Source organism: Bos mutus, chromosome 5 (assembly GCF_027580195.1).
Source record: "Bos mutus isolate GX-2022 chromosome 5, NWIPB_WYAK_1.1, whole genome shotgun sequence".
In the NCBI taxonomy this organism is placed as follows: Eukaryota; Metazoa; Chordata; class Mammalia; order Artiodactyla; family Bovidae; genus Bos; species Bos mutus.
The window spans coordinates 22487594-22515512 of record NC_091621.1 but is presented as its reverse complement, the minus strand read 5'-3'; the positions used below and the strand labels follow the sequence as shown (position 1 = coordinate 22515512).

Below are 27919 nucleotides of genomic sequence, written 5' to 3'. Positions count from 1 at the left end.
GGTACCTTAAAGAACATTTCTAAATACACACACATACACACAGCATTAGAAATGATTTAAAAACCCAGACCTTGGCTTGAAAACAATGAATTACAGTTAATTTTTATTGTTCTTTAAAAATGAACTTTCTAAAATATTAGTAAACCTCATTTTTAGCTCTGTTTTGAAGTGTTGATACCAGTGAAGTAATCTTTTTCTTCTTTGAATCTTTTCCTCTAAATTTATAGTCTTCTCTTTTTCTAAGATAGCAGGAAGTTCCTTCCAGTTCTTAATAAAGATGAAAGGAGCGTTCATGGACTTGAGCAACTGCAGAGGAGCATTAAGGTACACAGATGAATTTCCACAGCTGCCAGCTGTCATTACATCTTCCACCACAGGAACAGAGCCATAGGAGCAAGCCTCATATATTCTGTAACACTCCGTGTTTACTCCTGCTGGGCACAAGGTGAGATCACTCTGAAGCAGAGCATCTTGATAATTCTTAAGGCTTTCATTTGTTTCTTGAGGCTGCCACCTAGAAAATCAGAAAAATAACTGTAGTTTTCACTTTACTAAGCATATCTTTGTGGAAGAAAATATTTTATCTTTTAATGTTGGTTACAGGAAATGGTAAACACACTATAGAGATGGCAGGCAGAAAAGATGAGTCAAGTCTTGCCCAAACAGATTTCTTGAAAATAGTTAAGAATTTGAGAAGTTTGCAGTTGTACACTTAAAATCTAGTGATCATACAGTTTCTGAATGAATGTTATACCAGCCAAAATTTTGTGAGTGCTAGGTCTTCTCTCTCTACCTCACCCTCCAAATTCCTGCCCTTATGGAGCTTATATCTCAGTTCAAGTGGTGGAGACAGATAGTAACCAGGTCAAGCCAATTATTTAGAAGGTGTTAAGTACTGTGTGGAAAACCAGAGCAGAGAAGTGAGGAGGGAGTTTCTGGTAGGGTACTACTGCAAGTGTAAATAGGTGATCAGGGAGCGTCTCACTCAGGGGCATCCGAATGTGGAGCCAGAGATGAGGGAGCAAACCACGCAGGTATCTGGGGAGAGAATAGAAGGTAGAGCAGGCATAAAGGCCACGAGATGGTACATGCCTGGCATTTTCAAGGGACAGCAAGGAAGCCTGGGTGGCTGAAGGGGAGAGGTGCAGAAAATGGAGTCAGAGTACCCTATCACACAGTTTCAATCAGAGGGGTAACTGACCTCATCTATGTTTGAGCAAAATCAGTTTGGCTACTGTGTTGAGAACAGACTACATGGGGCAAGGGTAGAAACTGAGAGAAAGCTAGATGTTTTCTCCTATTTTCTCAGGGAAATAAACAATAGGGTTATAAGGTAAGAGCAGCTGGGTAGAGAAAAGAGGGTATGAAACGGTCTTCCAGGAAAGTGGGAGAACACATGGAAAACAGAAATGGATGACTGCCAGACATTCAAGGTCAGATACTTCAAGTGAGATCAGTCAGCACCTTTCTCCAAGTGTGGCTGCACAGGTGGAGGTATGGAGCAAGCAAAGAGCTGGATTTAACCAGTTAGGATTTGCCAGATTAAGAAACGAAGAAGCTGAATGTATTTGCAGTCATGATTGATTACGAAGTATAAGTGGGGTCAATAAGAAAGTAAAGATTAGGTGAGTGAAGGACAACGGAAAGGTAGTAGGAACAAGGACGTGTAAGTCCCAGCTAAATTGCTGAAATCAGATTATTACAGGGAATGAGTGGGAATGTCAGAAAAAGATGGTTACAGAGAGAATCGCTGGAACTTGAGATCATGCAGTATGTGTAATCATGAGGTCTAGAAAATGACCATGACAGTGAATGACCGAAGTGGAGACCCAAATCACTGGAGGAGAGGAAGTAAAGGAAGTGCAGGACCAAGGCTATGCAAAGACCATCCATGTGGATTTGGGGATCACTAAGAATGAGGCTGGAGAAATGTTGGAGAGAATGAGAGTGTATCAGGAACTAGACTCCTAAAGAATTAAGGAGATAAACCCAAGGTTTATATGATTTCTTTATAAAGGAGCTATTTTTTAAAATTAATTTTTATTGGAATATTGTTGATTTACAATGTTAATTTCTGCTATATGGCAATAAGTCATTTATACATAAACATATATCCACTCTTTTTTAGATTCTTTTCTCATATAGGTCATTATAGAGTACTGGTTAGAGTTCCGTGTGCTATATAGTAGACTCTTATTAGTTATCTATTTTATTCATGGTAGGGTGTATAAGTCAATCTCCCAATTTATTTCTCTCCATTATGATTTCAAAGAGAAAGAGTAGTGAATACTTTCGTCTGCTGGTATGAGATTCAAAACTGATATTGTTTTAGGGAGGGAAAAGGGAAAGAGGTCTGGAAGCAGCAATGAGAAGCAAGGAGGACTGCTACTCTACCTCCTTGGTTTAATGGTAGTAAAGGAATATCAAGAGTAAGCCTGTTTGTACAATCAACTTTCATATTTTTCCCTCACTCCTTCCATTCCAGGCACAGTGTCCCTTGTTCCTCACACATGTGGCATTGATTTGCATTTCCCTGATGTATCCATGTTAAGCGTACTTTCATGTGCCTGTTGGCCACCTGCATTTCCTCTTTGGAAAAATGTCTTTTTAGTTCTTCTGCCCATTTTTTTAACTTGGCCATTTGCTTTCTTTGGTGTTGAGTTGGATGAGCTATTTATATATATATATATATATATATATATATATATATATATATATATGATATTAACCTGTTAGGTTTTGTTGTTGTTGTTGTTGTTGTTTTATTGATGGTTTCCTTTGCTGTGCAAAAAAGCTTTTAAGTTTAATTAGGTAAACTTAAGTTTAATTTAATTTAAACAAAATTTAAAATTTAAAATAAAGTTTGTTTAATTTGCTTATTTTTGTTTTCTTTGCTTTAGAAAACAGATCTAAAAAAAAAATTGCTGTTATTTATGTCAAAGAGAATTCTACCTATGTTTTCTTCTAGTTTTATAGTATCTGTTCTTTATATTTAGGTCTTTAATCCATTTTGAGTTTATTTTTTTATATTGTGTTAGAGAATTTCTAATTTCATTCTTTTACATGCACCTGTCCAATTTTCCCAGCATCACTTACTGAAGAAACTGTCTTTTCTCCATTGTATATTCTCGCCTCCTTTGTCACAGCTTAATTGACCATAGTGTGTGGATTTATTTCTGAGCTCTGTACTCTGCTCCACTGATCTTCGTGTCTGTTTTGTGCCAGTATCACACTGTATTGATGACTGTAGCTTTGTAGTGCAGTCTGAAGTTAGGGAGCATGATTCCTCCAAATCATTCTTCTTTCTTAAGATTTTTTTTTCTTTGGCTATTTGGGGTTTTTGTGTTTCCAAACAATTTAAAATGATTTGTTCTAATTCTGTGAAAAATGCCATTGGTATTTTGATAGGGATTGCCTTGAATCCATAGATTGCCTTGGGTAGTATGGTCACCTTAATAGTATTCTTTTATTGTGAGAACAAGATGAACAAGATATATCTTTCCCTCTGTTTATGTTGCCTTCAATTTCTTTCATCAGTGTTTTATAGCTTTCTGAGCATAGGTCTTTTCCCTTCTTAGGTAGGTTTATTCCCAGGTAGTTTATTTGATAAGATGGTAACTTCTCTTTCTGATAGTACACTAATCGTTAGTATACAGAAATGTAACCAATTTCTATATGCTAATTCTGTGTCCTGCAACTTTACCAAACTCACTGATGAGCTCTAGTAGTTTTCTGGTGGTGTCTTTAGGATTTTCTGTGTATAGTATCACGTCATCTGAAAACAGTGACAGTTTTCCTTCTTCCTTTCCAATCTGGATTCCATTTCTTTTTCTTCTCTGATTGCTGTGGCCAAGACTTCTGAAACTGTGCTGAATAAAAGTGGTGAGCGTGGGCATCCTTGTCTTGTTCCTGTTTTGTTGTATATGGCCTTTATTATGTTGAGGCAAGTTCCCTCTATGCCCACTTTCTGGAGAGTTTTTATCATAAATGAATGTTGAACGTTATCAAAAGTTTTTTCTGTGTCTATGGAGAAGATCACATGGTTTTTATTCTTCACTTTGCTAATGTGGTGTATCACATAGGGTGATGATAGCCTTGTAGAATGAGTTTGAAAGTGTTTTTTCCTCTGCAATTTTTAAAAAATAGTTTGAGGATAGATGTCAACTCTTCCTTAAATGTTTGGTAGAATTTACCTGTGAAGCCATCTGGTGCTGGACTTCTGTTTGTTGGAAGTGTTTAAATTACTGATTCAATTTCATTATTGGTAATCAGTTTGTTCATATTTTCTGTTTCTTTCTGGTTCAGTTTTGGGAGATTCTACCTTTCTAAGAATTTGTCCACGTCCCCTAGGTTGTCCATTGTATTTGCATATAGTTGTACATAGTAGTCTCTTATGATCCCTTGTATTTTTGTAATATTGGCTGTAACTTTTTCTTTTTCATTTCTGATTTTATTGATTTGGGTGCTCTTCATTTTTTTTTTTTTTTTTTCTTTAAGAGTCTTATTAAAGGTTTATACATTTGGGTTTATCTTTTCAAAGAACCACCTTTTTCTATCACTTTAAGTTGCTGATGTCTTACCTTCAAATGAATTTTAAAACCCCTGCATTTGTACTCTTCTCCCCTCATAATTAGTTTTTGATATCATATTTTGCATCTAATTGTTTTGTATATCCCTTAAATGCTTATTATGGATATAGATGACTTTACTACTTTTTTCTTTTGTCCCTACTGGCTTCATGTGTGGATGGTTTCCCACCTTCACTGTACGTTTGTCTTTACTTTTTCACTTTGTAAGTTGCTTCTTTCTTGTGGCCTTTTCTTTTCTCACCTAGAGAAGCTCTTTTAACATTTGTTTTAAGGCTAGTTTGGTGGTGCTATACTCTTTTAGCTTTTGCTTCTCAGTAAAACTTTTGATCACTCCATCAAATCTGAATGAGAACTTTACTGGGTAGAGTATTCTTGGTTGTAGTAGAGTCATGTTTTCTAGAATACAGTATCTGCTCCAATTAATGTATTTCTAGATGTAAAAGGACATTTTTTTAAAAGGCATTACTTCTCTGATGACACTGCTTTACATGAAACTCTGTTTATTTAAAAATAAAATACTGCTACTGCTGCTAAGTTGCTTCAGTTGTATCCAACTCTGTGCGACCCCATAGACGGCAGCCCACCAGGCTCCCCCGTCCCTGGGATTCTCCAGGCAAGAACATTGGAGTGGGTTGCCATTTCCTTCTCCAATGCATGAAAGTGAAAAGTGAAAGGGAAGTCGCTCAGTCATGTCCGACTCCTAGCGACGCCATGGACTGCAGCCTACCAGGCTCCTCCGTCCATGGGATTTTCCAGGCAAGAGTACTGGAGTGGGGTGCCATTGCCTTCTCCGAAAATAAAATAAGTGATCTCCAAATTTCTTCCTTCAGTCCATGAACACCTGTTTCATGATTACCATGTAAAAGATGGAAGAAAGTTAACCCTATTAAATCCATCCATCCATCCATCCATTCCCCACTTGTCCTGGCCTACTTTATGCAAGGTCCTATGTTAGATCTCGGGGTTCAAAGAATGGCCTCTGTCCTCAGGGTGATGCCAGGTTCCTGAAGCTGTGAGGCATACGGCATGCCAGTCTTGGAACACTGAACTGGTTTGCTGAACATCTCAGAGATGAACCTAAGATTCTTACTGTCATCCACAATCTCCTGTGTTCAAGTCTGACTAACAAATATTATTGAGGAAACCTAACAATTGACATGTGCATATGATAGTTACCAATGTTTGTCTTCAAGATGGACTATGGGAGATGCTCTCTATTTTTAATGTATACAACACTGTTTCATCACAGCTTTAATTATTAATGTATCTTCTGGGGAAAGACTGGTATTAATGGAGTTAAAAATGTCTGTGGAAATCTGTAGGGTCACATAAAGCCTGGAAACATGTTTCACAGATTGGAAACATGCTGGATGAATCAAGTAAACATAGAACTTACTGTTCTCTTGCTGAAACCCAACAAAGCTTATCATTCCCATCCTGTTTCAAAATTTTCATTAGTGCTTGTCTGGATGAATTTTCATAAACGGTTCCTACAAAATTACACAAGTATGGCCTTTCATTATGTAGCATTGACCAGTTCACCTCCACCACAGGAAAATTCCTGTATCTGTAAAAGTAAGTACATGTGAGTTAATATATGACAAGAGGATTAGCAAAATTTGCATAATCTAACATCTTAGGTAGCATGATGATGTAGAAAAGAGAGATTTAAAATAAGATTCTTTAAATCTCAAGTTAAATTTTCCATGCTTACTTTGGAAAAGTTCCTGAATCTACTCACTTAAAAAAAACATTCTCACTTTGACATCCTTTACAAGGTTGCTACAGAAATTATGCACCTAAAATGCTTTGCTTTTTTATATTCAACTTCTATTACTGATCTGAAGTTATAAGACAGGAAGAACTTAAGATCTTCAAAGTATAAAGAATCTTCTACATTCGTAATAATCATGATTTTTTAAAAAAAATTATTGGAGTATAGTTGCTTTACAATGTTTTGTTAGTTTCTGTTGTACAGCAAAGTGAATCAGCCATACGAATACATAAGTCTTCCTTCCTATTTAGGTCACCACAAAGTACTGAGTAGAGTTCCCTGTGCTGCACGTTAGGGTCCCATTAGTTATCTATTTTATACAGTGAATATATGTCAATCCTAATCTTCCATTCATCCTACCCCTCCTTCCCCCTTCATATCCATAAGTTACCCATATGTCTGTTCTCTACATCTGTGTCTCTATTTCTGCTTTGCAAGTAAGTTCATCTGTACTATGTTTCTAGGTTCCACATATAAGCAATATTATATGATATTTGTTTTTCTCTTTCTGACTTCACTCCATATGACAGTCTCTAGATCATTCATGTCTCTGCAAATGACACTATTTTGTTTCTTTTTATTGCTATAACAAAGAATTCCAATTCCAAAAGCTTTTCAAGTAGATTTTTAAAAAACCCAAAATCTTATATCCCACACAGAAGAGGCCTGTTGCAATCGGCTCATTCTTATGGGCATTTGGGAATAAGAGGCAACAAATTACGTGCCTGAACTACAACCTTCACGTAAGAGCAAAGCTTAACGTAACAGTTAGGGCTATAATGGCTTCCTCAATCTCAGCATTACTGCCCTTTGGGCGGGATAATTCTTCGCTGTGGAGGCTATCCTCTATACTGTAAGATATTGAACAGCACCCCTGGCCTCTATTCACCAGATGCCAGTATCGCCTCCTCTCTCCACTTGTAACAATCAAATGTATCTCCAGACATTGCCAAATGTCTCCTAGGGGGAGGGCAAAACTGCACCTGGTTGAGAACCACTGGTCTATAAGAAAGATATTTGTCCAACAGTACCAGAATTATGATGAGTTTCCCTCCTATACTGTATGAATAGGTGATGTAGTACACTATAAAGAAATAATTATTTTATTTCAAACATTCTACTCAAAGGCTAGATTTTTCAGAGCATCTTAAACCTGGCTATACCTAGCAAACCTTTTGTCTGCTTCTTCCCTACCCTAAACCTGTTGAGTCAGAATCTGGACATGGAAGGCCAGAGACTATGTTTTGTCAATGTGCTTCCCTGGTGACAGTCAAAGGTCACATCTTGTAACCCGTGATAAAATAATAGAAAATGAATATCTGATTCAAGTACCACATTAGTTAGCTATTTCATAACTCATCCATTTGACATATATTTGTTGAGTGCCTAATCTGTGTATGTACTGTTTTAGGCTCTACAGATAAAGTAGTGCAAAAAGGAGACAAAAATCCCTGCTATCAGGAAGTTTATGTACTAGTGGCAACTTGAAGTCAACTTATTGTTACTCAAAGGCCCTGTATTAACAGAATGATAAAAAAATAAGTTTCCAATTTTAAAGAAAGGCCTCATATATATTACATATTATTTAACTAACCTTCCTTTTAATAGAAAGATAGACTGGTAGCTCAGTGGTAAAGAATCTTCCTGCCAATGCAGGAGACGTGAGTTCAATCCCTAATTTGGGAATATAGCCTGGAGAAGGAAATGGAACCCATTCCAGTCTTCTTGCCTGGGAAATCCTACAGACAGAGAAGTCTGGTAGGCTACAGTAAATGGGGTCACAAAAGAGTCAGACACAATTTAGTGACTAAACAACAACAACAAGATAGACAAAAAGACCCCAAAATAATATATAAATTAATTTGGGGGAGAGGGCTTCCAAGGTGGGGAAGTGGTAAAGAATTCGCCTGCCAATGCAGGAGGTTCTAGAGATGTGTGTTTGATCCCTGGGTCAGGAAGATTCCCCTGGAGTAGGAATGGCAACCCACTCTAGTATTCTTGCCTGGAAAATTCCATGGACACAGGAGCCTGGTGGGATACAGTACAGGGAGTTGCAAAGTGTCAGACATGACTGAGCACATGCAAGAGATCTGTGCAAACTCAACCAATCTCAGTGTCAGATCTGAGTATATTATAATCCTCCCAAACCGAAGGGTCAGGGTGCTCTTGATGTAATACTTGATCTAAAGTAGGGATTTAAGAAAACTAAGTATCTATATAATAGTTATATAGATATAGATGAAGAGATTCTGTAATTGTTTTTAGAAAATCTGTCTCTCTGCCATCCACTGCTAAATATCTCTTTAAGGCACTACTGATCAATTTGAAAATTTACTATGCCTTGGGGTTCTAAAATACAAAAATGTAACTTATCTGGTCTCCTCATCAAAGTCTAAAATACCCTAAAAATATCAACTATTATTACCAAAGCATGAGGCCAAACCACATTTCTGCCCATAGAAAAGGTGGCACATGGCCTCAAGGAGCTCAGAAGAACTACATTTATCACAAATCTAAAACACAATCCTCCTGGTACAGAGATTCAGGTCTTAGAGCCTAGAAACATGTAAAAATAATTTGTACTTACGTTGCTACTCCTAAAGGCCACTGAAAAACATCCATGTCATTAATCCAGGGGCTGTCATATATTATGAAAAGTCGTTCCACAGAGCCTCCATTTCTTTTGAGGAATTGGTTTATCCATTCATTATTACAATGTTCATTTCCTAGCAAAACAACAGCAAGATGCTGGAGTTTTTGAGTTTGCACTAAATTCTGTGCATAAAGTAACCACTGGGTGGCATAAAAGACCTTCGCCTTTTCTCTTCCATTTAGAACCAGGACCACATTGTTCACATCAACAGAGAAGTACCCTGGGACCACAGCCGGACCAGTGATGAAGCTGTTAAAAACAAAAGAAAAACAAGAGACAAACAAGAAGAGAACAAAATCGTTTGGTACCAGAAGTTCTATGTCATTTTATGTAAAATATACAATGAGACTTAATCCATATACTTCCTAGAAACAATTTCTATAATACTTTTTTTGAACAAGTTTGGATGGTGGGACAGAGATGTAGATTAATGGGAAGTTTTGGTTGTAGACAGATTAATTATATGCAAATTTGAAAATACCACAGGAAAAAAATTTATGCTTATATATCTAGTAAAAGTGTAAATATAAAAATTTGAATGGGAAGATATATAACCATTTCACGATAGTGATTGAGGAGGAAGGAAGAGGAAAGGACATGAGGAACAATATGAAGACAGCATGTAATGCCTTTATTGGAAATATTTAATTCTTTTAAGAGGAAAGTTATATATCTGAAGCAAATATGACCGAGAGCCAGAACCTGTTCGTTCTGTGTGTGGGTGTGCTGTCGTGTCCAACTCTGTGACCCATAGACTGGAGCCCGCTAGGCTCCTCTGTCCATGGAATCTTCCAGGCAGGAATACTGGAGAGGGTTGCCATTTCCTTCTTCAGGGGATCTTTCCTATCCAGGGATTGAAAATGTATCTCTATTGTCTCCTGCACTGGATTCTTTACCACTGTGCCACCTGGTTCCAGGTGGTGGAGAAATGGGAATCTATTGTAAAACTCCCTATTCTTTAAAGTATTTAAAAATATCATAAAAGGAGTAGATACATTTCATAACTCCCATTTTCATATCATGTGCTGCTTTGAACAACCAGTACCACTGAAATATTTTAAATGAATATGTATTAAATATAAAAAGTACCATTTAACCTATGGTAAAAGTAGATGGTCCTGGATTCTTTGCAACCTGCTCAACCATTTTTTAATAACTTGCTAGAGTCTTTAAATATTTAGTACAAATATGTTGAAATCCTGCTTTTATTGCTTATTATTGTTTGGGATAAAAAACTAACATTTATTAAATGCCTTTTATATACATGGTACATAGGCACTCTGCACAGGTTCTCCTTTAACCTCTACAGCAACTCTGCAGAGGACATTAGGCCCCCATTTTGCATTTGGGAAATAAGGCTGAAGTTACACAGCCTGTGATGGCAGCATTGAGATTTGAATCAAGATCTAACTTGAGAGCTTGAATTTTTCCCAAGACACTATGGTTAGCTCAAATTAGTATGTTAGCTCAAATTAGTATAAATATGTATTTATATTTTGTTTATGTACTGTGTGATTTTTATGACATTGTTCTACAGTGATGATAAGCTATGGGAACAAAACTGTGTTTTTTGAATTTGCCTTGGACAGGAAGATGCCAAATGATTCAGTGATCATTTAGTCATTTAGGAGAATCTGCAGAGTCTGAGGGGCTAGAAAGCACTTTAGAGATGATGAGGATAGTTATGGTAAATTTAAAATAGTTATTATTGGTAGCACATGAACATTTCTGTCTCCTTTAAAGCTATAAGCTGGAGAAGGAAATGGCAATCCACTCCAGTATTCTTGCCTGGAGAATTCCATGCACAGAGCAGCCTGGAGGGCTACAGTCCATGGGGTTGCAAAGAGTCAGACACAATTTAGTGACTAAACCACAAAAGTTATAGGCAGGGGGACTTCCCTGGTGGTCCAGTGGTTAAGAATCCATCTTGCAACAGAGGGGATGCAGGTCTGATCCCTGGTCAAGGAACTAAGATTCCCACAGGCAGCGGAGCAACTAAGTCAGCATGTCACCACTACTGAGCCCATGAGCCACAACTAGAGAGTCCACATGCCACAGTGAAAGATCCCGAATGATGCAGTGAAGATCCCAAAATGAAGGGATAGGGAGGAATACTTCTGATTTTATTGATCCATGCAAATTAACAAAAGCATGATTTGTTCAGGGCACATCTGACCCGTTGTGGAGTCTCTACAGCTCCCTTTTTGTAGGAGGCTCTCAAATTCCAGCAAGCAGGCATGTCACCCCTCACGCGCTGACCAACCGGTTTTCCAGACCTCGAGGCCATGTTCAAGTAAAGGTGAAAGCCCTGGGGTCAATGCTGCGGAGTCAAGGTATAGATCAGAAGTTCCCCAATTTTTTTGGTTCCCAGGAAACTTTCAGTGTTTTGGTAATTTTTTCATAGTATCTACCAAACCAAAAATAATGAGTAATGGTTCATGAGCAATGTTTTTTAAATTGTTAGATTCAAATAACTTGTTAAGTATTTCTGTCCAAGAGCTTAGAAGCCACTTAAAAAATAACATGCATACACTGAAGAAAAAAGTAATATTCCTATTTCAGTTCAGTTCAGTCACTCAGCCGTATCTGACTCTTTGCTCTTAACTAACTACACATGCTTAATAATGGGATGTGTGTACCTACGGAGCACTACACAACTTCTCAAACCTTGGAATCAGAGAGGACACTGCCTTAGTCACTGCTTATTCCACTTCGATTTCTGAGTGGTACCTCGATTTGATCACAGCAATCATGAGAAACTCAGCTCCACAAACGCGTAACATCTCTGAAGTGGATGCAGGGTGATCTAATGTTGAAATGTGAACTACCTCAAACTAGTAATTTGCATGGTGTTTGACAGATGTGAAGTGTAACTGTCATTCCCACAAATATTAATAATATTTTGTGGTGCCCCAGGGTACCTTAGTACATAATTTGGGAAACATGGATTTAGATAAAGAAACTTTAGGGGTAAAAAAAAATTCCCTTACGATTCAGATAGTTATGTGTATGTGTGTGTTGGGAGGTGTGCTAGTCAAACTACAATGAGTTGAGACGTGAATGAGAAGTAAGGGGACAGTAAGAAGTTCAGTGAGGAGAAGTGCAACTCAAAATTCATAAAAGTCAGAACGGCCACCATTAAAAAGTCTACAAATTAACAAATGCTGAAGAGGGTGTGGAGAAAAGGGAGCCTCCCTTCACTGTTGGTGGGAATGTAAGTTGGTAGAGCCACTATGGAAAGCAGTATGAAAGTTCCTCAAAAAACTAAAAATAGAGTTAAAAATAGAGTTGCCATATGATCTAGCAATCTCACTTCTGAGCATATATTCAAATAAAACTGTAATTCAAAAAGATACAAGGACTCCTATGTCCATGGTAGCGCTATTCACAGCAGCCAAGATGTAGAAGCAACCTAAATGCTCACTGACAGATGAATGGATAAAGATGTGCTATATATACACAATGGAATACTACTCGGCCGTAAAAAAGAAGGAAACAATGCCATTTGCAGCTATATGGGTGGACCTAGACATTATCATACTAAGTGAACTAAGTCATAAAAAGACAAAACCCATATGATATCATTTACATGTGGAATCTAACATATGACACAAATGAATCTATCCATGAAACAGAATCACAGGCATAGAGAGCAGACTTGTGGTTGCCAAGGGGGACGGGGAGTAGGGAAGATGGACTGGAAGTCTGAGTTAGCAGATGTAAACAATTATATATAGAATGGATAAACAACAAGGAACTATATTGAACATCCTGTGATAAACCCAAATGGAAAAAGAGTATGAAAAAGAATGTCTGTGTATAAATGTCTGTGTGTGTGTTTAACTGAATCACTCTGCTATACTGAAATTAATACAACATTATAAATCAACTATACTTAAAACACGGAGAAGGCAATGGCACCCCACTCCAGTACTCTTGCCTGGAAAATCCCATGGACGGAGGAGCCTGGTAGGCTGTGGTCCTTGGGGTTGCTAAGAGTTGGACATGACTGAGCGACTTCACTTTCACTTTTCACTTTCATGCATTAGAGAAGGAAATGGCAACCCACTCCAGTGTTCTTGCCTGGAGAATCCCAGGGACGGGGGAGCTTGGTGAGCTGCCGTCTATGGGGTCGCACAGAGTCGGACACGACTGAAGCGACTTAGCAGCAGCAGCAGCAGCAACAGCATACTTAAATAAATTTACAATAAAAGTAAGTGGGGACAGTAAGCACAGACAACTCTTCTCAAAGTGTGGAGGAGAAGGCAAGAAAGTAATAAATGAAAGGCTGAAGATGAGGCGAGCAAGGAAGTAACCAATGGAGCAAGGTCTTGCAGTATGTAGAAAGGATGCACAGGTAGAGGAAGTTAATACTGAGCTAGGGAATCACCTCACCGTCTGCGAGCTAAGAAAAAGAGAAGGTTAGGTGAGGGATCACTTAGAGATCATGTACATAAATGTTAGAGGAGCTAGTTAAGGGCGACAGTTATGGGTATTCTTGAGGAAATAGGCAGGATTGTCTGCTGTGAAAAAGGGGGTTAGGCTGGTGCTGAGTAGTGGGCTAGAGAAGAGTGGAAAATCTGCTTTTATTCTTCCTGTACTTTCTATGTTGAATGCATACTAGCTATCTTGTCATGCAAGCTAGCAACCAGGGAACTGTCACATTTGATTCTTGCTCTCATCTAATAATCCTTAAATTCTGATAGTTTTGCCCCTAAGTTTCTCAAATTCCTGACTCTGTCAGAATACCACTTCCCAATTTCATCCCTTATTTATATCTCGGCAGGATACTTAAGAGTTTTCTAATGCAAAGATGTGGCCTACCTGATTTCAGTTGTCTCCTTCAAATCATTTTTCCACACAGCTACTAGAGACATCAACACCAAAAACGTATGACAATACCACACTATCTAGCTTAATCATCCTCAACTGCTTTTCACTGAACAAGAACAAAGTCCAAGAGCTTTAATGTGGCACGTTACAAGGCCCGCCATGATCTGGCCCTTGCCCTCCACTTCCAATCTCAGCTACTCTACTCCACCTTCATGTTCTGGGGGTTCTGAATGGCCTGAAATTTTGTGCACAAACCAAGCTGTGTATCAGTTCTGATACTGCCTCTGCTGGGAATATAATCACTCCTCTTGGTGCCTTTCTAAATTCTACTAATCTTTTAAGACTCAGCTCAGCTATCACCTCCTCTAGGAAGCCTTTCTTGATAGATGCCATACCCCCAACTCTACTTACAGTGACTTAGTGACCCTCCCTCTATATTTCCCTAACAACTAAGGAGTATACACGTCTTTATCATTATGCTCTGTATACAGATTCAAAGTTATTAATGTATTTATCTCAGCCTCTAGTGTGTGAACTCCCTGAGGGAAAAGTATTTTATTCATTTTGAGATCTTCAGAACCTATTGTGAACCAACTAGCAGGCAACTCAGTAAACGTCGAATAAGTAAGCCGTAATTCTCTTTAAGAGAGTTATTTTGCTCTACCGATTTATTTAAGTTATCCTACTGCATTTAAAATATGAATCAAATTACAAAATTCAATTTAGTAATAAATTTCCAGCTATACAGTATGCCATATGTGGGCTTCCCCAGTGGCTCAGCGCCAAAGAATCCACCTGCAATGTAGGAGTCGAAGGAGACGTGGGTTCAATCCCTGGGTTGGGAAGATCCCCTGCAGGAGGGGGTTTGGCAACCCCCTCCAGTATTCTTCCTGAAGAAGCCCATGGACAGAGGAGCCTGGCGGGCTACAGTCCATAGAGTCACAAAGAGTCAGACACGACTGAAAAGACTGAGCATTCAGTGTGCATGCATGCATGCTCAGGCATATGTATAAGATATTATAGTATATTTACTCATGATGAAACATTGTGTTTTTGTTTCCTAAAGTTACGAATCATGCATCAGTCATAAATATCCATTAACTGAAAAATGAACATATTTATGGAGCTATACATGGAATTTTGAAACAGTGACTTCCTCTTCTAGATTTCTTAGCATATATTTAATAGTCAGAACTTCTATTCTTCAATATTTGTACTTTTTCTGCTGCTGCTGCTAAGTCACTTCAGTTGTGTCCGACCTGTGTGACCCCAGAGACGGCAGCCCACCAGGCTCCCCCATCCCTGGGATTCTCCAGGCAAGAACACTGGAGTGGGTTGCCATTTCCTTCTCCAGAGCATGAAAGTGAAAAGTGAAAGTGAAGTCGCTCAGTCATGTCCGACTCTTAGCGACCCCAAGGACTGCAGCCTACCAGGCTCCTCTGTCCATGGAATTTTCCAGGCAAGAGTACTGGAGTGGGGTGCCATTGCCTTCTCCTGCTGCTGCTGCTGCTAAGTCGCTTCAGTCGTGTCCGACTCTGTGCGACCCCATAGACAGCAGCCCACCAGGCTCCCCCGTCCCTGGGATTCTCCAGGCAAGAACACTGGAGTGGGTTGCCATTTCCTTCTCCATTGCCTTCTCCTAGATTCAGTTAAAAACTTTGCTCCCAATAAGTACTTTTGATACTTAGATAGTCCAGAGAAATAATCTGAATATTGAATTCTAAGCTGAACGTGAGCAAAACATATTTTTTAGAATCCAGTGTAAATAGTTTCATTTTTCCTAAATTCAGTAAGTGCTACCGAAAAAATGCTGTATGTTATTATATTAAGTGAGTTACTGATAAGATTAATAATTTGCCAGCCAAGAGACTGGCAAATGCCTTGATCAATAATAAGTACACAAACTAAACCATCCACATAGCTCTCAGCCATTGATTTTACATCGTTTTTGACTGACAGTTTTAGAAAATTCAGTTTTATAAAATAGGTATGCTGAATTCATGAATGGCCCTTACTTTTGAATAGCTGCTGCAATTCACCCCATTCTCACGGCCAGTATCACTGCCATGACTCCATGCCTTCCTAATTCAATGTTTATGCTGAAACACTCCCACCCTCTTATTAGTCTGGCTGGAGAGGGAGAATGAGCATTATGAAAAATTAACTATAGTATCTTTGGTTACCAATGAAAAGTTTATTTGAGATCTGTATTGATCTATGATCCAGTATATGACTTAAATATAGTATAACCATTAATATTATCTATAAATGCTTTCACTCATTGTAATGAATAGTGAGTTCATTAACTCCTTATAATAGTAATACCTGGAAATTCTAAAAATAGGATCAGACATATTTTATTCTATCATGATATTTAAAGAACGTTGACCTTTTTCATAAGGATCAGATGCTCACTGAAAATACCATAATTGAATTTAGACAATAATGAATTAAGCAACTTAGCATCTAACTTTTGTTTTATCAAATGGGTAGGCATTTATATATCTTATGATAATGCCTGCACAGGGACATTACAGAATTCTGAAGGCAGTCTTCTGGGAATAAAGCAAATGCCATGATGAATAGAAGATTCCTCCTAAGAAATTAAAAATAAGTTTCCCTATGAAATTAAACTATAAATGAACAACATATGATGGATGTGAGTAGAGACAGGCAAAGTTTCTTCAAGAGATGAATGGGTTCCATGCTAGCTTGTAACATAACTGAACACATTAACATAAAAATGTATCAATAAGGTGCTTGTTGGGAAGCCATGTGATGGAGAGATAATAGACAATGATGGAAACATAGAAAAAGGAGAACTGAAAGATAGAGAGATGGTGCAATACCTATTTAAGTAGAGTAAATATAATAAAACTAGTAACAAGACTTTTACAGTGACTACTATGTGCCTGATACTAGTCTAAGCACTATATACCTATTATGCTTTTGATTTTCAAAAGAATACTGTAAAATAGAAACTATTATTTGCCTTATTTTAAATTCAAGGAAATCCAGGCACAGAGATGTTAAGAAATTTGCCCAAGGTCAGACAACTAATGAGAGGTAAAGCTGGAACTGGAACTCAGATATTCTGGCTCTGGAGTCTGTGCTCATAACTCAGTCACACTGCTACCCTGTCCAGAGATGACAGGACTTCACCAGGCTGAATCACAGGTTCAGTCTGCCCCACATGTGTTCAACTACTCACATCCTCAGCACAGACTATATATGGTATGGACTCAGTGGTGAACACGAGTCATTTCATTTCTTTCCTTCTGAAACATGAAGTGCTACATATAGCTATATTGCACATTTAATTCCATATTTAATCAAACAACTCCCAAATATTTAGGTATCACTTATAGCCTGCCTTTAAGGAAGTAAGGAGCTGGTCAGGCCAATAAAGGCACAGGGACTGTCTGATAGCTGTATTTCCATTCTGAATTATTTACCTGGTACCTTGGATTACATCACTTGGGCCTATGAATTAAGAATAAGCATTCAGGAGCCTGATTTACCCTGGAACACTGATGATATCCTTTTTATTTTCTGCCTCAGAACTGTTGTGAAATTAAAATTAAATAATATAAATTCTTTGCAAACTTAAAGGTTTAAATAGAATGTATTTTTGCTTATTTAAAGGATCTTGATAGTATTCAGAAACTCTTTCTGTATCTTCAAGATGAGCCACTACTTCCAACTTTGGGGAAAGTAAAAAACGAATGTGTCAAAACATTTTAGTTAGTACCCATGAAGCCTGATTCAACTCAAAACTGCAATTTAATAGAAGATTATTAATTTTGGATAAATTATATATGCTACTTTCCATGAGCCTAAACCTTTAGTAGAAGAAGGCAATGGCACCCCACTCCAGCACTCTTGCCTGGAAAATCCCATGGACGGAGGCCACAGTCCATGGGGTCGCTAAGAGTCGGACACGACTGAGCGACTTCATTTTCACTTTTCACTTTCATGCACTGGAGAAGGAAATGGCAACCCACTCCAGTGTTCTTGCCTGGAGAATCCCAGGGACGGGGGTGCCTCATGGGCTGCCGTCTTTGGGGTCGCATGGAGTCGGACACGACTGAAGCAACTTAGCAGCAGCAGCAGCAGCAAACCTTTAGTAACTTGTTTACAAAAATCAGCTATAACAGTGAACTTCCCTGAATACACAGTTCTCTTGAAATCTAAAAGGAAATAGTGTTGATATTTAATCATAATATAAAATCTCAGGTAAGTATTTCAGAAGGAAACAGGAAGTGAGTTTTTCTTTTTGGAGTTAAGACTATTTGCTCAAAATCTTTGCTATCAATATAATAACACTGTATGTTAACTTCTCAATAAATTTTAAATAATTCTTTTGGAAATTCTATATGTTGTAGGTAGATCTATTAGACTAATACTCATAACATATGCTTACATTTAAAACAGCAAAACGTTAGATTTATATGTAAAACACACATCTACTTTCAGACACCTGAATCCAACAATTTTAGTTTAGAATTATGTATAAACTCTTCAGTGGGATTACATCTATAATCCCATCTATGAGCCTGGAGATAAAAGGAAAAATAATCATTACCAATGATGATTTAAAAGTCTGTTTGCTTTTCAAGAATGATTTCTTTGAAAAGATACATGCAATGAAATTGATTTCCAAGTGAGTATACAGTAAATAAAGAATTAAAAGAAAATTCAAATGAAACTCATATTCAGTTCAGTTCAGTCGCGTCCGACTCTTTGCTACCCCATTAACTGCAGCACGCCAGGCCTCCCTGTCCATCACCAACTCCCAGAGTCCACCCAAACCCATATCCATCGAGTCGGTGATGCCATCCAACCATCTCATCCTCTGTCGTCCCCTTCTCCTCCTGCCCTCAATCTTTTCCAGCATCATATTAACCATAGCCTTTCCTCTTAATCTCTGTGGGAAATAAATAGAATCCTAATGAAAGCCATAATTGTTAGTTCACATTTTTTCCCCCTGAATAATATAACTGTTAAATGAAATAAGCATTTAAAATAATTATTTTTGGTTTTTATTTCAATTGGAAGGCAAAATCTAATAGAAAACAATATTATTTCATTGCCACAATTTTTCTAAATAAAATTCTTAATGCTGTTTAAAAACCTTCAGAAAATATGCAATCACAGTTATAAAAATAAGAATGCAAAAAAAATCTTCATAAAACATTGGTTTTATTCAATCTAAAAAAAGATTTCTGAATATTGCAGTAAAATGGTAATCTATACTATCAAATCATGATAGAACTCATATATGAAATGTTTTAATGGATAAAAATTTCAGAACTAATAGCAGTAGCTTTAGCTACCATGTGAGTATTATAAAAATATGTGACTCTATTACATGAAAGAGAAAAATAAAAACCTTGTTTATGTATCATTCCCCCAAGATAGAATGTTAAATATTTATTAATAACCAAATGTTACAAAATTTAGAGCATGGACTTTTCCATATAATCAGAAATGTTTTGATTAAAATAAAACATATATAGAATTCCAAAAAAAGCAGAATTTTGTAATATCCAATTTTATAAGAAAATGTTTAAGGTAAGCTATAACTACAAATATATATTCATGAGATTCTCCATTCTTCACAAGTTAAAGTGGAAATATTTTCTATGAACATATTTTCCTCTGAGTTTTCTTCTGGTATTGATATAAAACATTGTACAGCACCGTATCAAAGGTTAATACTGCACAGTTAATACCTGTAATGTGTTCTTCCAACAACTGAATTTCCTTCTCTCCACTGAGCAGTCACATCAGTGGGTTCAAGTAAACCTTCGAAAATGTGCTCCCAGAGATACAAACCTGATAATTAAAAAAACAAAAAATGAAAGCATTTACCATCTGGTTTACTCTATTGTGTGAGATGACTTTATGTTCTGCTCTTTCATATTATTTGATCAGAAATCAGATTCTATTCCTCTTTGGGCTCAAAATCATCAATATGGCAGCTAATGTACAAGAGACTAACTCAGATGTTGTCAGTGTAAAATGTGGCAAATGTGGGATATACTAAAGATAATAAACTCTATGATTCTAAATTTGAGAAACCCCTATCATTGGACTACCTATCTTATCCTGAAATGTGTTATATTACAGTATAAGTTACCTTAGATTAGAACTGTTTCTATACTCTAACAAGCTGGGGATGGATTTACCATCTTATGCCAAATAGAACCAGAGGGTCTCATGTATGCATATACATTCAGTATATCAAGGAGATATTACCTCCTTCCCAATTGAGCACACATCCTTCACTACATGATGCCATCTGCAGACAAATGCCACTGCATCCTATCTCTTTAGGCCAGCCCCTATGTTTTATTATGATTTCATCTATATGAAAGCTCTGAGAGTAGAGGAGAGCAGTGTCACACAATAAGGTATTCTGGAGACGATGAGGTCTGGAGACGATGAGGTAATTGGGGAGCCCAGTTACCTAAATGTAACTAAAAAGTTACATTGGAAGATGTGTTTTGTTACATTCTCATCACACTAAAAGACATGTACAAAAAACCCATGTTAAAAGACTAGGCTAATCAGATAAAGCTTTCCAAATACAGTAGGTTTAGTAATGTTTTCTCCCAACCCAAGATGGCCAAAGATGAAATCTCTAGGACCTGTAAATACATTACCTTTAGAAAGCAAAAGAGGCTTTCTAAATGTGATTAAGATAAGGATGCTAAGGTGTAGAGATTATGCTGGATTATCTAGGTGTTGATGTTGTTCAGTGCTAGATTATCTGGGTGTTGTTGCTGTTGTTCAATCCTTAAGTCATGTCCGACTCTTTGTGACCCCATGGACTGTGGCACGCCAGTCTTCCCTGTCCTTCACTATCTCCCAGAGTCTGCTCAAACTCATGTCCGTTTAGTTGATGATGCCATCCTATCATCTTATCCTCTGTCGCCCCCATTTCCTCCTGCCCTCAATCTTTCCCAGCATCAGGGTCTGTTCCAATGAGTTGGCTCTTCACATCAGGTGGCCAAAGTACTGGAGTTTCAGCTTCAGCGTCAGTCCTTCCAAAGAGTATTCAGGGTTGATTTCTTTAAGATTGACTGATTTGATATCCTTGCTGTGCAAGGGACTCTCAAGATCTTCTCTAGAATCACAGTTTAAAAGCATCAATTCTTCAGCGCTTAGCTTTTAATACGTTCTCTAGGCCCATCACTTCACGGCAAATAGTTGGGGAAACAATGGAAACCACAAGAGATTTTATTTTGGGGGGCTCCAAAATCACTACAGATGGTGACTGCAGCCATGAAATTAAAAGACACTTGCTCCTTGGAAGAAAAGCTAGACAGTATATTAAAAAGCAGACATTATTTTGGCAACAAAAGTCCATCTAGTCAAAGCTATGGTTTTTCCAGTAGTCATGTATGGATGTGAGAGTTGGACTACAAGAAAGCTGAGCACCAAAGAAGTGATGCTTTTGAAGTGTGGTGTTGGAGAAGACTCGAGAGTCCCTTGGACTGCAAGGAGATCCAACCAGTCCATCCTAAAGGAAATCAGTCCTGAATATTCATTGGAAAGACTGATGTTGAAGCTGAAACTCTAATACTTTGGTCACCCGATGAGAAGAACTGACTCATTTGAAAAGACCCTGATGCTGGGAAAGATGGAAGGCAGGAGGAGAAGGGGACAATAGAGGATGAGATGGTTGGCATCATCGACTCAATGGACATGAGTTTGAGCAAGCTCTGGAAGTTGGTGATGGACAGGGAAGCTTGGCATGCTGCAGTCCATGGAGTTGCAGACTGAGTGACTGAACTGAACTGAACTGAGGTTTGTCGTAGCTTTTCTTCTAATGAGCAAGCATCTTTTAATTTTGTGGCTGTGGTCACTGTCCATAGTGATTTTGGAGTCCAAGAAAATAAAATCTGCCACTGTTTTCACTTTTTCTCCATCTATTTGCCATGAAGTGACGGGACCAGATGCCATGATCTTAGTTTTCTGAATAAGTTTTAAGTCAGCCTTTTCACTCTCCTCTTTCACCTTCATCAAGAGACTCCTTAATTCCTTTGCTTTCTGCCATTAGAGTGGTATCATCTGCATATCTGAGGTTCTTGATATTTCTCCTGGCAATCTTGATTCCACTTATGATTCAGCCAGCCTAGCATTTCACATGATGTACTCTACATATAAGCTAAATAAGCAAGGTGACAATATACAGCTTTGACATACTCCTTTCCCAATTTTGAACCAGTCTGTTCTGGGTGGGTCCTATATAATCACAAGGATCCTCAGGAGAGGGAGCCAGGAGTGTCAAAATGAGGGAAAGAGGTTTGAGGAAGAAGGAGAAGTCAGGAAGAGGTGGGGCTATGGGTCAAGGAATGAAAGCAGTTACTAGAAGGCAGTAAAAAGCAAGGAAACAGATGCTTCTCTAGAGCATCCAAATGGAATAGCCCGAGGCACACTTTAGATTTCTGCCTTCAGAAACGTAATATAATAAATTAATGGTGACCAAAGTTAATAATGCTGTATTTGCATATTTGAAAGTTGCTAAGAGAGTAGATCATAAAGTTCACATCACAAGAAAAAAGTTTTAACTATGTGAGGTGATGGATGTTCACTAGACTTACTGTATTGATCCTTTCACAATATACACCTATATCAAATCATTATGTAGTACACTTGAAACTTATAATTATAGATTAAAAAATATATGTTGTTTTTATATACAATGGAATGTTGCTCAGCCATGGTAGTGGCTGGTGGTTTAGTTGCTAAGTTGTGTCCAACTCTTAGCACCATGGACTGTAGCCTGCCAGGCTTGTTTATCCATGGGATTTCCCAGGCAAGTATACCAAAGTGGGTTGCCATTTCCTTCTCCAGGGGATCTTCCCAACCCAGGGGCAGAATCCAGGTCTCCTGCATTGCAGGCAGTCTCCTGCACTGCAGGTGGTCTCCTGACTTGTGGACACAGCAGGGGAAGGAGAGAGTGGGGTAAATTGAAAGAGCAGCACTGAAACATATACATTTCAATGTGTAAAATAAATAGCTAGTGGGAAGTTGCTATATAACACAGGGAGCTCAGCCTGGTGCTCTGTGATGACCTAAAGGGGTGGGATGGAGGGTGGGGTGGGAGAGGTTCAAGAGGGAGGGCTATATGTATACTTATGGCTGGTTCACACTGTTGTACACCAGAAATCAATACAACATTGTAAAGCAATTATCTTCCAATTAAAAATAATTAAATTTAAATAAAAAATATGTTTTAAGCCACTAACTTTTTGGTAATTGGTTATAGCAGCTAAAGGAAACTACATATTATGTAGCTATAGAAATGGGGTGCTGCTGTAACAAATACTTAAAAATCTGGAAGTGGCTTTGGAATTGGGTAATGGGGAAAGGTTGAAAAAATTTTGAGAACAATGATTAAAAAACACTTAGATTAGACTGACTTAAACAGACTGTAGGTAGAAATATGGATGTTAGTGACTCAGCTGGTGAAAACTCGGGAGAAAGTTAGGAGAACAGTAGGAAAAAACTTGTATCATTTTAGAGAATATCAAAATCATCATAAACCGATTTTTAGAAGAAATAGGCACATTAAAAGTGCTGTTGATGAGGGCTCAAAGGAAGTGAGGAACATGTTATTAGAGTTTGGAGTAAAGAAGATCCTTGTTATAAACAGAAGTAGAAAGTTCAGCTGAATTGTTTCCTGCACTTATGTGCAAAGCAGAACTTGTAAATGATAAACTTGGATAGTTAGTTGAAGAAATTTCTAAGTAAAGTGTTGTAGCTGTGGCCTCATTTCTTCTCGCTGATTACAATAAGATATGAGTTGAAAAGAGAGACTTAGAAAAACATTAAGCAAAAAGGAATCATGACTTGATGATTTTGAAAATTCTTAGCCTCTTCAGATTGCAAAAGAGAGGAAAAATTAGGGGATTCACTGTCAAGAAAGCATGCTAACCTTCCTGAAAATGGAAGACTAAAGATGTAGCTGACATCCTTTTGCTAATGTCTGGTCAGAATATTCAATCACGTAGAGGGGTTTGTTTTGTTTTGTTTTTAGTATTAGGTGTTGATTTGTGAATCTTCTTAGCCATTATCAGCAGAAGCTAGAAATAGAGATGGGGTTATCCAGGAAACACCTGTGGAGGAACTCTTGTCTAATAAAGCGAATCTTTATGTCATACATATGGGAGACTGACATGGTTCTTGAGAACGTTATATTAATAGAAACACTGCCAACTTGGACTAAAAGGGACAGAGAGAGAGTTGAAATGAAACAAGCTTATTGGAAAATCCTAACAGCAGGAAACAGGCTGATAAAGCTACTGAGCTGCAAACACATGCTAACCTTCCTGAAAATGGAACGATGACTTCTCAAGCACGGAGCTGAAAAATCCAAAAGAACATTTGAGCCATAGATTACTCACTCCCAGGGCTTGAAACCTAATGGAGTCTGCGTGGTTGGATATCAAAGATGCTTAAACCTGTGACTCCATTCTTATTCCATTTTCTCCCTTTTGAATGGGAATTTCTGTAACTGGTATCCTATGACTGTGCCTGGGGAACAGGCTGATGAATGCAATGCTTGATAAATCTCATCTGACCAGTTTGTACCTATTAGATTGAAATCAGAAAAGTCTAGAATAATGAAAACTGTTAAGAAGTATATTTAATTAAAGACTAGAATGAGGAAGTGCAAATTTAAAGAAACAAATTAATATGACAGGTTCTAATAGAGAAAAAAATTGCTAGAACTTGATGATTAGAGGTCTGGGTCTGGGTACTTGAACTTTAGAGATCAGTAATTTTCAAGGCAGTATATATGTATGCAAATGTTTATGAATTTATGAAACATTATGGGTCAGGTACTACTATTCTGTTTACTTTCCTTTCACCTGGTACCTTTTATCCATATCCCTTACTGTATATATATTTAACGCATGTTTAATGGCCAAAAAACTCACTTCTAATTGACTAAGTTCTTTCTGACTCTTTTGTCATTGAGGGTGGGTGAGTGAGTGAGTGAGTGAAGTCGCTCAGTTGTGTCCAACTCTTTGAGACCCCATGGACTGTAGCCTACCAGGCTCCTCCCTCCATGGGATTCTCCAGGCAAGAGTACTGGAGTGGGTTGCCATTTTCTCTAATTGAGCATATTGTATAATTTGGAACACTATACTCTCATGATACTCAGAGCAAAATTGCTTTAGTGGGCAACCAAGTTTAATCAACTACATACTATATCCCTTTCTGAGGCATTCATGATGAACACTGGCATATTAAAACCTCTGACAAAGTTTCTGCAACAAAGAACCTTGTTTAACTTTGTTTAGTTCAATGTTTCCTAAACTTGTTTGGCCATTAAGGTCAGAGGCCACATCTTACACTCTGCATCAAGTGTCTAATAAACACATAGTTCCATGAAAATTCAGCTGACATAGGCATTTTAATATAATGATGTTCACACAACCTGCTCTTTGTGTCTACAGATAAAGCTGTGCTCTGCTAAAGACAGGTGCACATGCATATGTTTGTGTGTGTTTACACAGATGTTGTCTAATAAAAATAGAAATGGTATACTGAAAAAAAGTGAAAAAAATGTATTATGTATCTTAACAAATGATGAAATGGACTTTAAATGTATTAATAGTGCTTTTATATGATGCTTTTACATATCTTAGCTTTAAACATTAACTTACCAATGGCAGCTTTGCCCCAGATTTGTACATGGAAGAGTTTTTTCTCTTTTGTGGACTTATTTACTATCTGAAGGCTAGTTTTAAGTCTGTGTTGTTGTTCTTTTTTTTCATCTTCTTCCCAAGGATTCCATTCTTCACTTCTCAAAGTAGATTGTTCTGTGTTATAAAAAGAGTACCAAGTGTTATCAATAAGGCAGAGCATCAGTTATAGATAAATTCAAGCCATTTAAATTAGATGTTGTTGTTTAGTCGCTAAGTAGTGTACGACTCTTTTGCATCCCCATGGACTATAGCCTGCCAGGCTTCTCTGTCCATGCATTTTCCAGGTGAGAATACTGTAGTGGCTGCTACTTTTTTTTTCTCTAGGGGATCTTTCCTATTCAGGGTTCCAACCCACATCTCCTGCATTGGCAGGTGGATCCTTCACCACTCAGCCACCTGGAAAGTCAGGGAGTTTTACCTGCATCCTAACTTCAATTTTTCAAAGAGATTAAGCAAGAGAATTTGAACAGGTTAAACACACAATAAAAATTTTAAAAAGGAAATCAGAACTTAATTTTGATTGAACCATTACCCCAAAAGAACTTGAAATAAAATGTTAACAAAATGTTAGGCTCCCCAAAAAAGCCTTCTAAAATAACTGGGTACAGTAATATGTATTATTACAAGCTTAACTTTTGCCAATTCTATATAGATTGTATATACGTTACGCAAACTATACATAAAACTTGACTTCAACATGAAAAGTGTCCAACAGTTTCAGATACTATTGTGCAAAATTCTGAAATAAATAAGCCTGAGTCCGAACCTGACATGGGTCAACAAAATACAAAAAAGGGATCAAAACTTGGAGATAAAACACTCTAGTCTTCCGAAGTCACCGCAGGATTAGAGAAGGCTCTTTGTTTCAATAGGCTTCTCTGGTGGCTCAGACGGTAACGCGTCTGCCTACAATGAGGGAGATTGGGGTTCGATCCCTGGGTCGGGAAGATTCTCTGGAAAAGGAAATGGCAACCCACTCCAGGGTCGGGAAGGAAATGGCAACCCACTCCAGGGTCAGGTAGATTCTCTGGAGAAGGAAATGGCAACCCACTCCAGTACTCTTGCCTGGAAAATCCCATGGACGGAGGACCGTGGTAGGCTACAGTCCATGGGGTCGCAAAGAGTCGGACACGATTGAGCGACTTCATTTTTCACTTTCTTTTGTTTCAATATGGGAATAGATGTCTTTAAGCCAGCGGCATTCCAGAGAATCTGGCATTTTGTGACAACGTCTTGGATATTCAAGATGTGTTTTTAAAAGTGTGTGCACCTGTTAGCCCCAGGGGTGGGGAGTGGCGACAGCATGTGAGATTTCCCGAGGCCTGGGGTGGCTACCGAGAGCTGGAAGGGGAGAAGTGCGCCCCGGAGCCATCCTGGACCCGAGAGCCGGATTGGTGGCAGCGTGGCTCAGCTATCCCGGCCCCTACCATCCCTCAGCCCCGCGACCCGGCGCGCAGCCGAGAAGAGAGGCCGCGGTCCGGTATCCTACCTCGGCCGCGCCTCTCCCGCACCGGGACAACCCCCTTCCTGAGGCCCCGCAAAGGCACGTCCGGCGTCCGGCGGCGGCGCCCGAAGAAGACGTGGTAGGCGGCGTAGAGCGAGAAGAGGCAGTACACGGCGATAAAAATCGAGCAGAGACGCTTCCGCGTCAGCCGCATCCCACTTAGGCTTCCGCTCAGGTCACCACCAACATGGAGGTGGGCCAGGGACTAGACTGCCTTTCTGCGCCGCGGTCCTGCTGGCTTCGGGAGCAGGCCTAAGCGCGGCGGGAGGGAGTCACCAGAAACAGACCCGCCCATGGCTTATCCGCCCCGCCCATCGCCCAGCTCAGGCCCCGCCCTTGACCCCGCCCAACCTCTGTGGCTTCTCTGTCCCGCCCTGCCGTAGGCTCCGCCCCCTCGGGGAGTGCTGTAATCCTCCCTGCCGTGGAGCCTGGAATTGGGCTCTGGAAGATCTCACCTTCTCTCGTGCTGCTCCCTGACCTCTGCAGGGTATCCAAGGCCCTTTTCAATCCTGCTTACCTTCCGGTGTACAGAAAGACTTTATACCTTATTTGACTGCAAAGAAAAAAAACCAAAACAGCACCTTGGTTCCTGAAGGCCAGATGAAAGTATGAACTAGGAAAATTTCTGTTCAACATGTGATCCCCAGCCCCAGCCGGCTGTACTGAAAAACGAATGAACATAAATTTCCATTAAAAAAAATTAAGTGGTGGTAATGGCAACCCGGAGAAGGCAATGGCACCCCACTCCAGTACTCTCGCCTGGAAAATCCCATGGACGGAGGAGCCTGGTAGGCTGTAGTCCATGGGGTCGCTAAGAGTCGGACAAGACTGAGCGAC

General features: G+C 38.7%; 1 protein-coding gene across 1 annotated transcript; it reads right to left on the bottom strand.

Annotated features, from left to right (window-relative positions):
• Positions 1–76: 76 nt before the first annotated feature.
• Positions 77–27377, bottom strand: RXYLT1 (ribitol xylosyltransferase 1). The gene is made up of 6 exons (XM_005902534.3): positions 27068–27377; positions 25537–25692; positions 19585–19687; positions 8951–9265; positions 5986–6156; positions 77–514 (listed from the first exon to the last, which is right to left on the bottom strand). The coding sequence occupies exons 1-6, from the start codon at positions 27234–27236 to the stop codon at positions 97–99; spliced, it is 1332 nt and encodes a 443-aa protein (XP_005902596.1). The 5' UTR covers positions 27237–27377; the 3' UTR covers positions 77–96.
• Positions 27378–27919: the final 542 nt, after the last annotated feature.

Excerpts from the sequence above, each read along its gene's own strand:
- RXYLT1 (XM_005902534.3), bottom strand. The coding sequence starts at position 27,236 with ATGCGGCTGACGCGGAAGCGTCTCTGCTCGATTTTTATCGCCGTGTAC. Across the intron at positions 19,688-25,536 it reads CTGGGGCAAAGCTGCCATTG|GTTTGTATCTCTGGGAGCAC; the intron begins GTAAGTTAATGT and ends TTTAATTATCAG. Across the intron at positions 515-5,985 it reads TGGGTTTCAGCAAGAGAACA|GTGGCAGCCTCAAGAAACAA; the intron begins GTAAGTTCTATG and ends CTGATTTTCTAG.